The sequence below is a fragment of the Toxorhynchites rutilus genome, chromosome 3 (genome assembly GCF_029784135.1).
Source record: "Toxorhynchites rutilus septentrionalis strain SRP chromosome 3, ASM2978413v1, whole genome shotgun sequence".
Taxonomy (NCBI): Eukaryota; Metazoa; Arthropoda; class Insecta; order Diptera; family Culicidae; genus Toxorhynchites; species Toxorhynchites rutilus.
Genome location: NC_073746.1, coordinates 78,475,790 through 78,491,150, shown reverse-complemented (window position 1 = coordinate 78,491,150; position 15,361 = coordinate 78,475,790). Strand labels below are relative to the sequence as shown.

The 15,361-nt window shown below is 38.2% G+C and overlaps 1 protein-coding gene across 4 annotated transcripts in view; it reads left to right on the top strand.

Moving 5' to 3' along the window:
- LOC129774911 (neural-cadherin-like) overlaps positions 1-14,090 on the top strand; it is a 1,140,595-nt gene extending 1,126,505 nt beyond the window's left edge. For 2 of the 4 annotated variants that reach the window (XM_055778980.1, XM_055778978.1), the window contains 5 exons: positions 26-196; positions 259-500; positions 561-770; positions 1,013-1,186; positions 1,386-14,090. In XM_055778980.1, coding sequence (XP_055634955.1) covers positions 26-196; positions 259-500; positions 561-770; positions 1,013-1,186; positions 1,386-1,501 — 913 coding nt within the window. In that variant the 3' untranslated portion in view covers positions 1,502-14,090. Of the gene's footprint in view, positions 1-25; positions 197-258; positions 501-560; positions 771-1,012; positions 1,322-1,385 lie in introns of those variants that run through there. The other 2 variants (XM_055778981.1, XM_055778982.1) reach the window with 2 other exon arrangements.
- Positions 14,091-15,361: the final 1,271 nt, after the last annotated feature.

Here is a 15,361-nt window from a genome sequence, read left to right as displayed (position 1 = left end):
ACACGTTGTGTTTTTGTTTATGTAGGTTGGACGGTAAGAGTTTGCCTCTGCCTCCGGCTACTAACGGAACTCAGTGGGGCCAAGCCACAATGGCGAAAAACATCGAGCGCTACTGCACCTCCAATAACCCGTGCCAGAATGCCTACTGTCCGGAGCCGTTCGAATGTGTCGACCTTTGGAACAAGTACGAGTGCGCGTAAGTTTAATTCCTCTCGACGAATCCTTCCTCAAAATTTACTTTTCCAAATGAAAACATAGGTGCGGGGATGGCATGATCATCTCGCCCGAGGGCAAAACCTGCATCGATCGGAACGAGTGTCTAGACTACCCGTGCCTGAACGGGGGAACCTGCATCAACCAGGAGCCCAGGCTCAAGTACAAGTGCATCTGTCCAGATTCGTACTGGGGCGAGAGCTGCGAGTTCTTGAAGGAGCGACAAGCGCTGAAATTCAGCACAAGTGCCTTGGCTGCCGTCATAACATGTCTACTGCTGATTATTAGTGAGTCGACTGCAGATTTCGTTGTTCCCCGAAATTATTCTAATGCAGGTTTCCCTTTAGTTTTATTATTCCTATATTTTTCCTGTTCCCGCCGCCGTTCGGCCAACTTCAACAAGAAAACCGGCACGAAGGACGACATCCGTGAGAACATCATCAACTACTGTGACGAAGGCGGCGGAGAAAACGACATGACTGCGTTCGACATGAAAACCCTCAAAATTCCTATAGGACCACTACCGGAACTGGTACAGCACAAGGCACCACCCGTACGTAAGTATTTTCTTAACCTTTAGCTGCACTCCCACGCACAAGTGTACTCGGATTCACTTGTCTTTTCGGTTCTTCGTGTCCTCATTCACCTGTCCCCTTCGTTTTGTTCGTTTATGGCATGATACATTTTTTTCTTATTGTATCTCGTGCGGGTTTTGTTTCCCCCTTTTCTTTTTTTCTGTTGGAACTCCAACCGAATTGTTTTGACCTCATAAAAGCGGATTCCTAATGCCCCTGTCTAGGTCCCGATATTGCCGTCGTGTCCGACCAGGTCGTCACCAAGATCGACGTGTTCCTGGACGACCGGAAGCGACGGGCGGATGTCGATCCCGCCTCCGGGCCCTTCGACGACCTGCGGAACTACGCATACGAAGGTTGTGGGAGTACGTCTGGCTCACTAAGTTCCTTACAGTCAGGTAAATCTAAACAATCATCTAAAACCATACTCTTCCTCCGACCCGAGACGACCGCAATGGTGGTACCGTCCCAAACGACAAACTACTACTCACCAACCTCCAAACCATGACAAATAGCAAAACCTACAACTTAAGAAATGACGAGATGATTGATTTGACCGGTTTGTCTCTCCTTCACCTTTCCTCCCTTGTTCTCCAGGTACCGATGATGAGCCCCATGAGTATAGCTTTCTATCCACATGGGGGCCGCGTTTTGATAAGTTAGTCAATATTTATGAGCCCAAGATTCAGATTGAGGACGATGACGTTAGTTAAAAGTAACTTGTGTTTCGGAATGGTTTATTTTTATACTTCGCATCATAGGTGTAGTTAATGGTTTTTTTATATACATATATTCGAACGGTGTAGATATCAAAAGGTATAAATATTTAACGAATTGAACTGTAAGAATTTGACAACCTTGTATTTTGAGGATAAACAAACAACGTAAACTATAGACAAGTGAATTAGTCGATAAGTAGGTGATAAGCAAACAGTGAAATAAAATCAGTCCTAGAATTAAACAAAACCAAATTCAATGCTCTCTTCCACAAAAAAGCAAGCAAAACTTACGTTGAGGTAGTCCTTCAAAGTTCACCAGAATTGCGCGTGAAGGTTAGTTTTGTGTTCATTTTCTCCTCGACTGCTGTAAGCGGCAACTTTCGCCATTCCCCAAAATGTATATTTGTGCAGCTGAAATGTGCTCAGAAATGCAAATCCTTGGTGCTGGTGGCACCGCTGTTGGCTTGTTTCAACGCATCGAAGTCTTACACTTTAAGTGCTGCTCGGTCCTAGCCAAACTTACAAAGTACTTTCGCTTCAAAACTAAGTTAGCACAGTTGAGAGCAAGGTGGGAAATTTCCACCGCGCTGTTGCCGGCGAAAGTTTTTACCCCCCCAATTGACAAAAGTTTGGCTCGGCAAAACTTGAAGCTTTGTGCTTCAGCGCTCCTACTGTGACGGGCGCAAAAATCGCGCCAACTTCGAAGATCCTCTCCTTGAGAGAGGGGAAACACAAGATTTGGATTGGCGTTAATTGGACATTTTTGAACCGATGCGCGGTTGTGAAAAATTCAAGTTTCTAAATCGATTGGTTGGAGATCAAAAGCTCAACAAATGCTCAACATTTATTGAACATTCGTTTTGAGTTTAATGCATAGTCCTGAATCGGACACTTGTAAAATAATCGCTAGCAGAACAAAATTCAATAACTAAATATAACGATTATAGGGATTTTGGATGACTCTTGATGATTATCAGTTAGCCTATTATGACGAAAAATAGTTCAAATTTGTTTTATTTTCAAACCTGCTAAAATATATTAAATTTCACAAAATTTAAGCAAAATCTTTGAAACGGAGCGATTTCTAGCAGTAAATCTGCGACTTATACTCAGCCCCACATCAATTTTTTATAACAATGCTAGCTTTGCGACATTCGTGTGTATTGATTGACATGACATTGTATTGACAACGAACATATCTTATGATGGAACTCGCTTTTGCGGATAATCTGCACCGCTAATCGGGGTTCTACTGTAATCAGTTTTCGAGGGCTCTTCTGAAAGTTGCAGACGTTTGTTACGAGCGTTGCAGTGGCTAAATCCGCTTCACAAGTGGCGTGATTTTTCTATTGTAGCGCACATTTTAATTAGTCACTCTAAGAAAAATAAGAGAGATACCTACCACTCGCTATCACAACCTAATGCGTACTAAGTGTAGGAGTCTTATGACAGCAAAATAACGGCTGCGTCTGCTACTTTCTGGATAGCCCTGGTACACGACTTTCTCTATGCGAGACAATACAAAAATAGAACTGTCAAATTTCTGTCATACTTAGAATACTTAAATCGTGTCCTGCATTCATTTTTATTCACACAGAATTTAATTCCAAACACTTAATGTTCTTGTTCGATTCAACTGTTAACAATAGCTTCTAACTCACGCTTAAAGAATTAATTTTGTTTCTTTGGGACAATGTTAAACTTCGCCAGGAGGCTAGCGGCTGCCACGATTGTACATATTGGTATGGGCACCATTGAAGCTAACACTACTTGGTATGAGAATGGATGCTAATAACAATAATATAACTCTTGGACTGTCATAAAGCTCGCGTCACACTTGTTTTTTATCCCATTTGTTTATTTTAGGCTCATTAGCATTTTAGCTGTAACAGAGCCGAATTTTAATCGTGTACATGTCACACATTTATCATATATATATTTAGCACATTACACAGTAGTCATTTAGGCGTAAGAGTATTTGTTGCCTACCAACGCAACTCGCACCTGTATTTATGAACTTGGCTTCACAGTATAAACAACGCTCGCATAAAACAACCTTGGTAAGAGTGAACGTTAGGGAAGAAGAGAAAAGATAATTAGTAGGAATAAACAAATGGATACGAAACAATAGAAGTTAGAGGAAAGAAAAAGAGTTTTATAAAATTTCCGTGCGTTCTTATATGAAATTTATAAAATTGAAACTGTGGAGCCGATCTGGCGTAGTGGTAACATCCATGCCTCTCACGCTAAAGCTCACGAGTTCAATTCTCACTCCCGACATTCTTCCAAAAATGGAAGTAAAAATGACGAACCAGCCAAATGAGTTGAAAGTCACTATAATACAGACAAAAAAATAAAAAATAAAATTGAAACTAAACGTGAGTCTAAATTAATTAAAATAATACTTTGTAAAATGCATAAATTGTAATTGCAGAAAAATTACAATTTATGTATTTTCATATGAGAACGCACGGAAATTTTATAAAACTCTTTGATTCCTCTAACTACTATTGTTTCGTATCCATTTGTTTATTCCTACTAACTATCTTTTCTCTTCTTCTTTGTTCCTCTTCTTCCCTAACGTTCACTCTTACCAAGGTTGTTTTATGCGAGTGTTGTTTATACTGTGAAGTCAAGTTCATAAATACAGGTGCGCGTTGCGTTGGTACGCAACAGTATTCCTTCTGTTCTTCCATTGTCCAATTAGACCGGACAGCGGAGACATTTGATATGATCATTGTTGAGTTATTAATAGAACAGCAGCCCGATGTTGTATGGATTAATCGATCTTATTTCGACCGTGGATCGATCTCCATCGCTGATGATTGTTGCGTGGACGTAGTTATTCTATAACAATACAAAGATGGTCAATGAGGGCCCTGAGTTTTGAACTCACGATCGATCGCTTACTAAGCGAACGCGCAACCAATGTCTATTAGGATCTCTATTAGGAAGCTGCTATTCCTTTACTCATTGTCCTTGCTCTATGGCTATCCTCCTTCTTCTATGGCTACCCTCCTTCTTCTATGGCTGTATACCTGGCGGTCGGTCTGAATGTAGGGATCTTAACTACTCTCCATCATCCATGATGGTTTCCGCCTGGTGCTGATCGTAAGTTTCTCCGAGTGGTGTATGTTCGATATTCCCTCGAACTCCGGCAGATGTGGAAGATGGACAATTATGGCGATTCTCCTCCTAGCTCCGATATGCCCTCGAAGACTAAGCCGAAGAATCAAACTCCACTACATGACCATTTACTCCCACAGCCGGAACTACCGACTGCGCCAGTTAAGGACTTTAAGGTTCTGTACTCAATAGAAACATGTTATAGGTTTGAGCTCTAGACTAGAACTAATTTATTTCACCTAGTTTCGCCTATTTATATCTTCTATACAAAAGAAACATCCCTGCACTAGAAATGTTGTTTTAATTTTTGCATAATCAAAGGCGCGTTGAAGTGATTTTACAAAGCAGCGCCAAAATATGTGGTGGCAATTATTATAATTTTTATCAAAGGTAAAAATGTGTTCTTCCTCGTGTAAGGATTATGTGCTCTGAGGGTTGAGTGTTTTCATTGCCTAGTTTGGAGGCGATCTGGCGTAGTGGTAACATCCATGCCTCTCACGCTAAAGGTCACGAGTTCAATTCTCACTCCCGACATTCTTCCAAAAATGAAAGTAGAAGTGACGAACCAACCAAATGAGTTGAAAGTCACTATAATACAGATAAGAAAAAAATTGCCTACTTTGCACAATTTTATAAAGGGTTAATTCCCCTTTTTTGGAAAAACAGTCCGGGAAAATCTATTCTTTCAATTTAAAGCACCCTTTTACCTGTAGAACTGAAGCTGATATACAGCCCATTCAAATGATAATAAATTCGGGCAGTTTAAATCTTCAAGTGAAAGCGCTTTTTTTTTCAAATACCAAAAAAAACCACAGCAGAAAAGAACGAAATTGAAGAATCGATGTTTTAATGTAAGTAGAGAATATTCATAATCTAAAATGATTCTGGGTGAAGAGAAAGGAAGAATTAAAAAAAATATTTTCATCTTTTTGTTTCGGAATTGTCAAGCCCATTTATTTTTTTTGTATTTTGCTCTTGACTTTTTGACTATCGGGAACATATTGGGGTACAAATTGAGAAACCAAAAATCTGCCGCATCGCGGAAATTGTTTAATTTCAAGCGTTTATTACTCAGTCATTTGCTGATGGATTTTTGAGCGATCTGCATCAAGTGATTTAGGCATTCCCTATTAATTTTATACTATGAAAAAAAGTATATATTTCATGAAGCTAATCATTGAACAATTGAAAAATGTCAAGCACTATCTAATCGAAAATCCCGCGTTTTGATTGGTCAATTGGCACCAGCAATGTTTCTTTTGGGGTCTACAAATACGTGATTGGAAGATTCTTCGGTCTATATTTCAACATTGAACTTTCACCATACAATGTGCTCAATCAATTTTGGATACGATAAAGCTTTAGCTTTTTTTGAATTTCATAGAATAAACATCAGCGACAAACAGCAAACTGATCGGCTGGAATTTCACTAGTTCAAGATGGATCATCGGCTATAGTGTTAATGTCTTCAACATAAGGAACTGCTGTATAGTCCTATCCCTAAGTGAATCGTCTATCTGTCATAACTTTTTGGATGAGAGTTTCGAGTTTCTGGTCAGCTTTTCACTATTTTTGCATCTTCTTCAAAGTTTTGCTAGATATGGTACAATATATCTCTATGAGTTGGAGCTTCGGGGTGTTGGATGGATAATTTTTGGGCTCTACAATCAGGTTATTCTCGGTATTCCATTCCATCGCGCCATCAGGTCATTCCGGCCAAAACAGAACGGGGTTACCGTGGTCATTGGGAAAAGGCATCGTTTGGGGACGTTTCTCCAGTCATTCTATATGTCCTGGTCCTGGTAGACGAACCCAGTGGCGATTAGACTATCTCTCTTCTGGCCGCAGATGCGAATAAAACTCATATCTAGGAAGCTGCTTTAAATTCTGTTTTCCGTGTGTTTCGTCGTACATGACACCGCAATCGAAATTCGTGAGCAGTCCCGTATACAACATCTGGGATCGTTATGTGGCCCTCGAGTTCTGGTTGTCGCACAGTGGGGCAGTTTTTTAAAACGACGGTCAAAAATTTCACGTCCTTCCTTGCATCTTAGAGGTTGGATATTCTAAGAGGAGTTGTTCAGAATCTTGATTTGGATAATTGAGTATTTTCATTTAAATTCTCAATAAGTAAGAATAAAAATAAATAATACTAACATTTTGTATATACGATATATTTTGCTCTGTCGTGAGAAAATTGTAGAGCTTGAAACCTTGCTGAAGATACATAATTTCTATCTCTTAGTACTGCAAAGATATACCGTCGATGGGGGTAATATTGGGGCAAAAACAAAAAAAAAGATTAATTATTAAACAATAACACAGTTAATTATTATACATTGGAAGTAGGTTTCAAAAACATTCGCAATATTTTTTTAATCTCACCCAATCTCACCCCATGGACGGTGACTTTTTTTGAAGAGTGGGAGTATTTTTCTACTCAACTCTACATAAATTACATTGTATGAACTCAACATCTTCCTCAAAATTCTAACTTTGCTAGAGAACAGTTTTAACATTTAACAGTTTTGTAAATTTCGCGTGCGAGGAGCTTGGTTTTTGGCGTGAGCAACATTTTTTAGCGATGCTCCTCTTATTTGGGCGCCATTTTGAGAACTGAAGAGCATAAGCTTTGTTAACTAGTTGAGATTGGAATACGTGGAATTACGAACTGTGCGATTTATAGTGTGTCAGATGAGTCAGCTTCATCGACTGACCAATGAAGGCAACTGGTTGATGTAGGGTAGATCATAATTAATCGCAGTTGTTTGATAGTTACTGTTATATGGGTTCCCGGAATAAATCGCCACAGAAAACGACTGCAACAGAAACCACCGCTTATAAAATGTGTAGTAGGCTATAAATATTGTGGCGCGGTATTGTATTTCAAAACAAGAATTAACCGGGCAAACGTATCGCCCCAGGCAAACGTAACGCCCCGGGCAGACGTATACCGTCCGACGCTCGCTAGAGCTCGGTCGGACATTGCTAAAGGATCGTATCCTATGTTTCAAACTAACCGGGCAATCAGTGGATCCCAGGTTTGCGTGCGAGACACCGCCGCTTCCGACGGCGGGTCGGCGGTGGACTCGGATTGCGTCATCTTGGCGGCATGGGCCGCCTCGATTCCTTATCCTCGCCAAATGGGGACTTCGTCCCCATTACATTGTCCTCAGAATAAATTTCGAAAAACGAGAACAAGAGAATAAATTTATAATAGAAATGTGAGGCACATGATGTTTTTCCCGCGCCAAATATTTCTAGCCTACTACACTTTTTCTAAGCGGTTGTTTCTGTTGCAGTTGTTTACTGTGGCGATTTATTCCGGTCACCTGTTATATGATCTACTCTGACGTAAGGTTCATCATTTAAGATGGTAAGGCTAAGCTCATTGGCTGGATCGAATGTCGCCTAGCCTCTACGGTTCAATGTTCTTGAGCGTTTGTGAACGTTCAAATCCTCACCTTAAATAAGTTGGGAGGACAAAAGTATTCACTAGGTCTTTTGTGCCACCGATTTATGATTGGGAGATCGAATATCCGTTAAATAATTAAAAACTGAATAAGTCCACCTAGAAAAGATATCGTGTTTTTCAGCAGTATAAACTATTTTCCTTTTGGTTCCAGTCAGCTTCTAAACAGTTCAAATTTGGCGATTTGATTTCCGTTTATAGACGCAGGGCATTCCTTAGGAATAGATTGAACAGACTTTTCACAGTCTATTACACTACCAATGGAAACTGTCCGTACTACCCCACCAGCACAAATTTTTCAAACAATTTGAATTTTCCACTCAAAAATGAATTTACGTTTCCGTATATACCTAATATCGCTTGTCTGTTAGCTCACAAACCGAAATATAACCATCAGCGAATTTAATTTTGATATTAAACCACTCAAAATGCTTAATATCGAAGCAGCTAAAATTACATCCACACGCAGAATCATGTATGATTTTCGGTTTTTGTTTCCTCTTTCCTCTTTTGATCAGTATTCATTGTCATAGGGTGGTTTAAATATTATAGAATAACATGTAGAAGGTGTTCTAATTAACAGAAATCTAAAATTCAAAATGTGACTATACGAATCAATCACCTGTCCATATTACCCCCACTGTCCGTATTATCTGCGATTCCCCTAGTTGTATTCCCCATATTACCCCCACTGTTTCATATTGCAACAAACCTCTTGAAGGTGGTTTCGTTCGCATACAGACTTCAAATTGAATAATGTAATGAACTATCTTGAGAAGATTACAGATTCTGAGTTCAGGTTCCTCCACAGTTCACTGGACATTGAGTTGAACAATTGTATTCTGGGATGCACTTTGTCATTAAGCACTATGTAGAGCTTGTCATGAAATACTGATAACAGTTGACTAAATCTTCACAACGCATTTTGGACTTCTTTCTCGTTTCGCTGAAAACTTAACTATGGGCTTCAGAACGTGTTTTAGCAATTTAGTCAGGAGGTACTCTTTTCTAGGAGGATTTTTCAAATTTCCTTCCATTGAGGCTCAAATGAACAGCCAATTACTTCGTCGATAATGTTTTAGAAATTGTATTAAACGATTTCCCATTTAGATCGACTTTACAACAATAGTTTAATTAGGGTTACACCGAAGACATGGAATCCAGTAGTCGGCGCCGTTGTTGTAAGTGGTAAACGTAACTGCTATCCTCTCTAATTTCTCTTCTAATACCAATTTTTTGGAAGGCTACTTTCCGTTCGCTTGCGGAATGAAACACTTTGAAGATGGTAATGAATATTCGAGCAGTTTCGATTCTCATCAAAACCTTCTACTTTCGAAATTGTAAGTAAAAGACGACAGACGACATTTTACCCCGATAGACTAAAATGAATCAATCAAAAAACGACTCTAGCTAAAGTAAAAGTATTAAATAAAAAATAATTTTCATTTCTCATTTTCGGAAATGAAAAACCCTGGTTGGGAGCAGGAGCTCCATCCAGAAATTTCAGCAAGTTGGCCGTATTATCTTTAATTCTTTCACGCGTTGTTCTTGCGTTGTCCAACGAAGAATATTGTTTCCCAGAGCGGAATTTCCACTCGAGATAGGTACAGAAATGATCCGCGTTCTGATTGTTTGCAGTTTATCGGCTGCATTTTAGTAATCTTTCAGAATAAAATAATTTGAAATTATTTCTGGTAGAATACAATCAAAAACCAAAGTGTCAAAAGTAACCCCATGCGGCAATAATTTCTCATTGTTTCTAAAATACTGAATAGCGTCTCACAAACCACTGTAATCCGAACGTAACATTGTCATGAAATTAGGACGTGTACTATTTAAAATTTTTATTTTTCCTGGAAGTAAATTAATTTCATCAATAGAAACGCCATATAAATGTGTAATATTACATACTTATTGTCCGGTATCTAATCTTTCTTCAACAGTACCCAAGCGAATCGAATTTACAAAACTGTCCCCTTAAAATTTATTTGTATGATCGAACTTTCATATTTTCGACATATAACAGTTCGGCTGAAAAGTTCATAAGGTTCACGTGTAGATGGCGCCTCTTGCAAAAATCTACTTGACTATCACAAAGCAACATCTTGCAATGGATACGTGTCAAAACTTGACAGCAATCGGTCGATTGGTTCGTGAGTCACAGCATTGAGAGTTAAGCAACTTTTTTTATTGGGAAAAAAAATCAAACAATGAAAACGATGGCAAAATTGCATGAATTGGGCTTCGAATTGCTTCCGCATCCACCGTATTCTCTAGATCTGGCCCCCAGCGACTATTTACTGTTCGCAGACCTGAAGAAAATGCTCGCTGCCAAGAAATTTAAGACCGATGATGAAGTGATTACCGAAACTGAGGCCTATTTTGAGGAAAAACCGGAAGAGTATTATAAAATTGGTATCGAAAAGTTGCAAGATCGCTATAATCGCTGTATCGCCCTCGAAGGCAAATTATGTTGAATAATAGAATTGAATTTTGCAAAAAAAAATTGTTTTACTGTGTCACCTTATAAACTTTTCAGCCGAACTGTTATGTATTTTGACAAGCTCAGAGGTGACGATTTTTTTCCTAAGACAAATCCCCCGGCTAGAATGCTCCAACCCGCTTCTCCCATGATGATAAGTGTGGTAATTGGTTGGGCATCGGGTGCCGCATATACAATTTTGACATTCACAATTTTGAAAATTCAATTGATTCGATAAACGACAAATACGTGGTTTTGAAGGGATATTCAGTAGCTATCAAAATAATGAGTGTTTGGATGGGATGTGCGCGAACAAGCATGTCACGAGGTGGAATTTCGGAAATTAGGGAAGAAATCGGTTTTGTGGGAGAATTTTTGATTCACTTTTTGCAAATAAAAGCAGCGGGGAGTAATTATTAGCCGAATACAGCGCATGTGGAGTTGCTCGTACATCCCATTTCATATATTTCTAGTAATTGCCCAGTTGAGAGGAATGAGAAAATACAAAATAAAATATGATAGTTAAGGCTAACCTACGGATAGTTCCAATCTCTTTCGTCTTATTTAATGAATTTCAAATTTTTGGCTTCGGGTGGCATATTGACAGAGAAATGATCTACGTTTTTTAATTTCATCATTCCTACTCCCATTGAAAAAATATGCTGTCCAAAAACTGGAACAATTCTCATAATATATACTAAGAAAAAGTTAGTTCACTTCATCATCCGACTTCATCGCATATTTCTCTGAAAAATTATTATTGTATGCAATGATTTCTAAAAATCATCAATTGATCTTCCAAGATTTTCAATATTTCCAACGAGGAAAAAGAAAACAGTAGCACTATTCTACACGATGCGATGATCTTGCAGATCTATGATCATACGCATAGATGAACGTAACGTTTTTTCTCCAATGTCTCGCTGTAGAGTTCCAGAGAAGCCTATAATGTTTAGTTCATAAAACATATTCGGTGTTATATTTTAGGACTTTTCAATGTCAATCTCCACCACATCATATTCTTCCTCAGATCGATTTCATCGTTTTAAAACACCATATTATCATTATTACGCAAAGAAAATCATTTTTCTCTTTATTGATGCAATAAACATGGAACAGAGAACTTTATCTAGTGGAAAATATTACGGAAAATCCAATATATGATGCATTACTTACAAGTTCATTCTCAAATTTTCATCACTTCATCATTCATATTTTTAGCTAACGAAAAACTAAATTCAACTTGTTTGCAGATGGACACAAAACATAAAACGATGAGTAAAACAAACATTGTGAGCAAAACACAATGGTCGCCAAATTCCATTCAAAATGCTACGTTTAGAAAAAGTTCCAAACCAAAAAAATTATCCAAATTAAACATCGTAGAATTATTTTTCTATCGCTACGCTCAATGTCACCTACGATTTCATTGATGGCATTCAGCCAGCTGAAAATTCAATGTTGCGACCAAGAAAAGTTGAAACACACCAAACTCAAACATCAGCCAAACCTCAAGCCACCCTGAATGGCGAAAATTTGCCCCCTTCAGCCGAAACTCATACCAATTCCAGTGTTATTGTTTATTCATTTTGGTCAATCTGAACGAACGGATCGGACATTCCGTCTACTTTTTCGGTTTCGTCCCATCGCGTGCCAATCGCAATTTGAGTCTTTTCTTGTTTTTTTTTTTCCTTTGAGCAAATATCAACGAGCATTAGCTAAGCAAAAATGGAAACAAAAATAAACTCATAAAAACTATTCAACGGAAAAAGAAACAAAATGCCAAACACAATTTCCCAGGAAGAGAGAGAGAGAGAGAGAGAAAGAGCTGTAGAAGAGAGAAAAACACGAAAGATTCGACTGCCGGTGGTTCCGAGCAGACGGAAAATATTGCAGATATAAAATCAATCAATACTATTATTTAAAAATAAATTTGTAAATATTAAATGTAAGTTTAGATACATTTTTTTTCGCCGTCGCCGCCGTCGTCGTCTTTATCGTCGTCATTGGAGAACTCTCGGGAGGTTTTATTTGATGTTTTTGCTTCCGAGAGCACTCGCCATACCAAACAGCGAAAAATCGTACAAGAGTCAAGAAGAGAAAACAGAAAGAAGAAGAAAAAGCAAGAAAAAGAAACTAGTCAGAAAGAAAAACGAATCACAGCATATGACAAACAAATTACATAACCGGAATGAACTTCAGCGAGCGAGACCAAACACAAAAAGTTTGATTTAGAGCGAATGGAAAATCATATTTTCCCGACAGCGACGAGAGCATTCCGCGCAATTCGGCTGCTTTCGGGGGTTTTGCTATTCGCGGAAGACTTCTTGTGGATGTGACATTTTATACAAATATGTTTTTTTGGAACTAGCGAATCTAGATTGTGTAGTGAGAGAAGGAGAGGATTGGATTGCCATCGTGAAATCAAAAGCAGCATTCGGGCCAAATCAAAATCGAATCGAATGAAACAATATATCGAGCCGGAGTGATTCGTTTTTTTTGTTTCATCCCATCGATTCAAAGAAGAAGCAAAATGGATGAATCATTGCTTGAATTATTTAATTTTCAATTGATTAGTCTCGGATTGTATTTCGAAGCGCGGAATTGCTTGCATAAACTATTCACCGTTTCAGTTTCGTCGACTATAGTGTAATCATGTTTGTTATTTAGCAACTCACATCCTCAATTGGTCGGATGGAGTTGAGATGAATGGTTTTGTTTTTCTGTTAAATTTTATACGACTCACTACCAAAGTTATATATGAATGTATGAAAAGAGATAAACTGGTTGTAGGATGCAAATGTCAAGTGTAGCAGACGCTCCTCGGTGCTGTGTTTTGTTGTATGTTTTATGAGATTTTATTTTACGCCCAGCGAGGAGATGCCGAGAAACGAAAATGAAAAGACTCAACTTTTCAACAGAGAAGTTGCATTCTAAGTTTCAATCCTTTTAAAGGTAGGTTGTTCCATTGTTACAATTCTAGGTTATTTTTTGTGATAAGCGCGATTGTGCGCTCACTCGTTAAAAACGAAATTCAAACGTGTACATATAGAAATTAAAGAAAGAAGAAAAACAAATCAAAAATTAAAGAGATTCTCGTAACATACATGACAACATAAAACTTGGAAGTTCACCACAGCAGAGTTTTACTACATAGATGATAGTGAACATTGAATATTCTTTGTTTATCCTCAAGAAAAGAAAATGTGAATGAAAACGAAACATTTTTACAGACCTGATTTCTGACAAGGTGCACCATTTGTTACAGACAAGAAATGTGTGCAGAGAATATTATGGAAAATAATGATGAAGATGATGATGTACATTATTCGGCTGTAGAAAAATAACCAAGGTCTCATAAGAAAGGAGAATGAGTCATTTTAAGAGACAGAATAATAAGTGACACGTGGATTACATTCTAGTGAATGAAAATAAATTAATGCGAATTGTTTTGTAATATAAGAGATGAAAAGAAACAAAAAAAAAGTGAAGAAATCTGTAACATGAGAAATGTTTAATAAAAATTAATTGAAAAGGCAAGTGTTTTTATTCACATTCATTTCCACTTTACCTTCATTACAGTATTTTTGATTCTACACAACAGGTAAGTAAGTAAGGTAAGTGAACTTCAAATTACCAGTAACGGGTTTTCAAGAAATATATACAGTATTGGACAAAATGAAGCACAGTACTGTTATCAGAGAGTGAGCGAGAACTATAAAAAGCAATTAATTGAAAAATGTCCATTTATAGCTGGGAATAATTCATTACGCATTATGTTGCAAATTATAATATTTAGTGTGGCCATCGGCAGTTTGAATGACGGATTGCAAGCATCGAGGTGTTCTTTCAACGAGATTCGTGATGTGTTGAGGATTAATATTCATCCAGGCCTTCTTCAAAACTTTGGGGTGATCATTTCAACAACTGATTTTATGAACGTTACACTCTTTATTTCGCTGAAAAAATAAACTAAGCAAACATTTATGGTATAAGCGCATTAGAGATGCTGATTTAGTGGTCATTATAAGAACACAAGTCATGGATTATGGGTACTATGTTTTCATTTGATTTCTGATAAATTTGTAAAATCTGGTGACAACTGTACAGGGTTTTCCAACTTTAAATTCCGAAAGTAAATTGAAATAAAACACACTTAGAATTCGAATTTCGATGAAACTTTTATTTCAAATTAAAGTTTGGTTTATTCCATTATGTGTGAAATACAACATCATTCAAATGTCCACCTAGGGCTTCCTCGCACACCTTGATATCCGGAACAGGTAATTTTCGATGACTTTTCGGCACATATGGGGCGGTATCTCGGTCATAACTTCACGAATGTTGTCTTTCAAATGTTCAAGAGTTTGCGGAGAGTTGGCATAGACACGGTCTTTCGCATAACCCCACAAAAAAAAGTCTAGCGGGTTCAAATCGCATGATCTGGACGGCCAATTGGCATCATCAAAACGCGAAATTATGCGTCCCTCAAATTTCGTTCGCAATATGTCCATGTTCGATCGTGTTTTGTGGCACGTGGCGCCGTCCTGCTGAAACCACATGTCATCAGTATCTATATCTTCAATTTGTGGCAAAAAAATCGGTTAACATGCGGCCATAGCGCTCACCATTCACAGTTACCGTCTCGCCGTCCTCATTTTCAAAGAAATACGGCCCGATGACTCCACCAGACCATAATGCGCACCAAACAGTGTCTTTTGGCGGATGCAATGGCCTCTCAACAATCACGTGTGGATTTTCTGAGCCCCATATA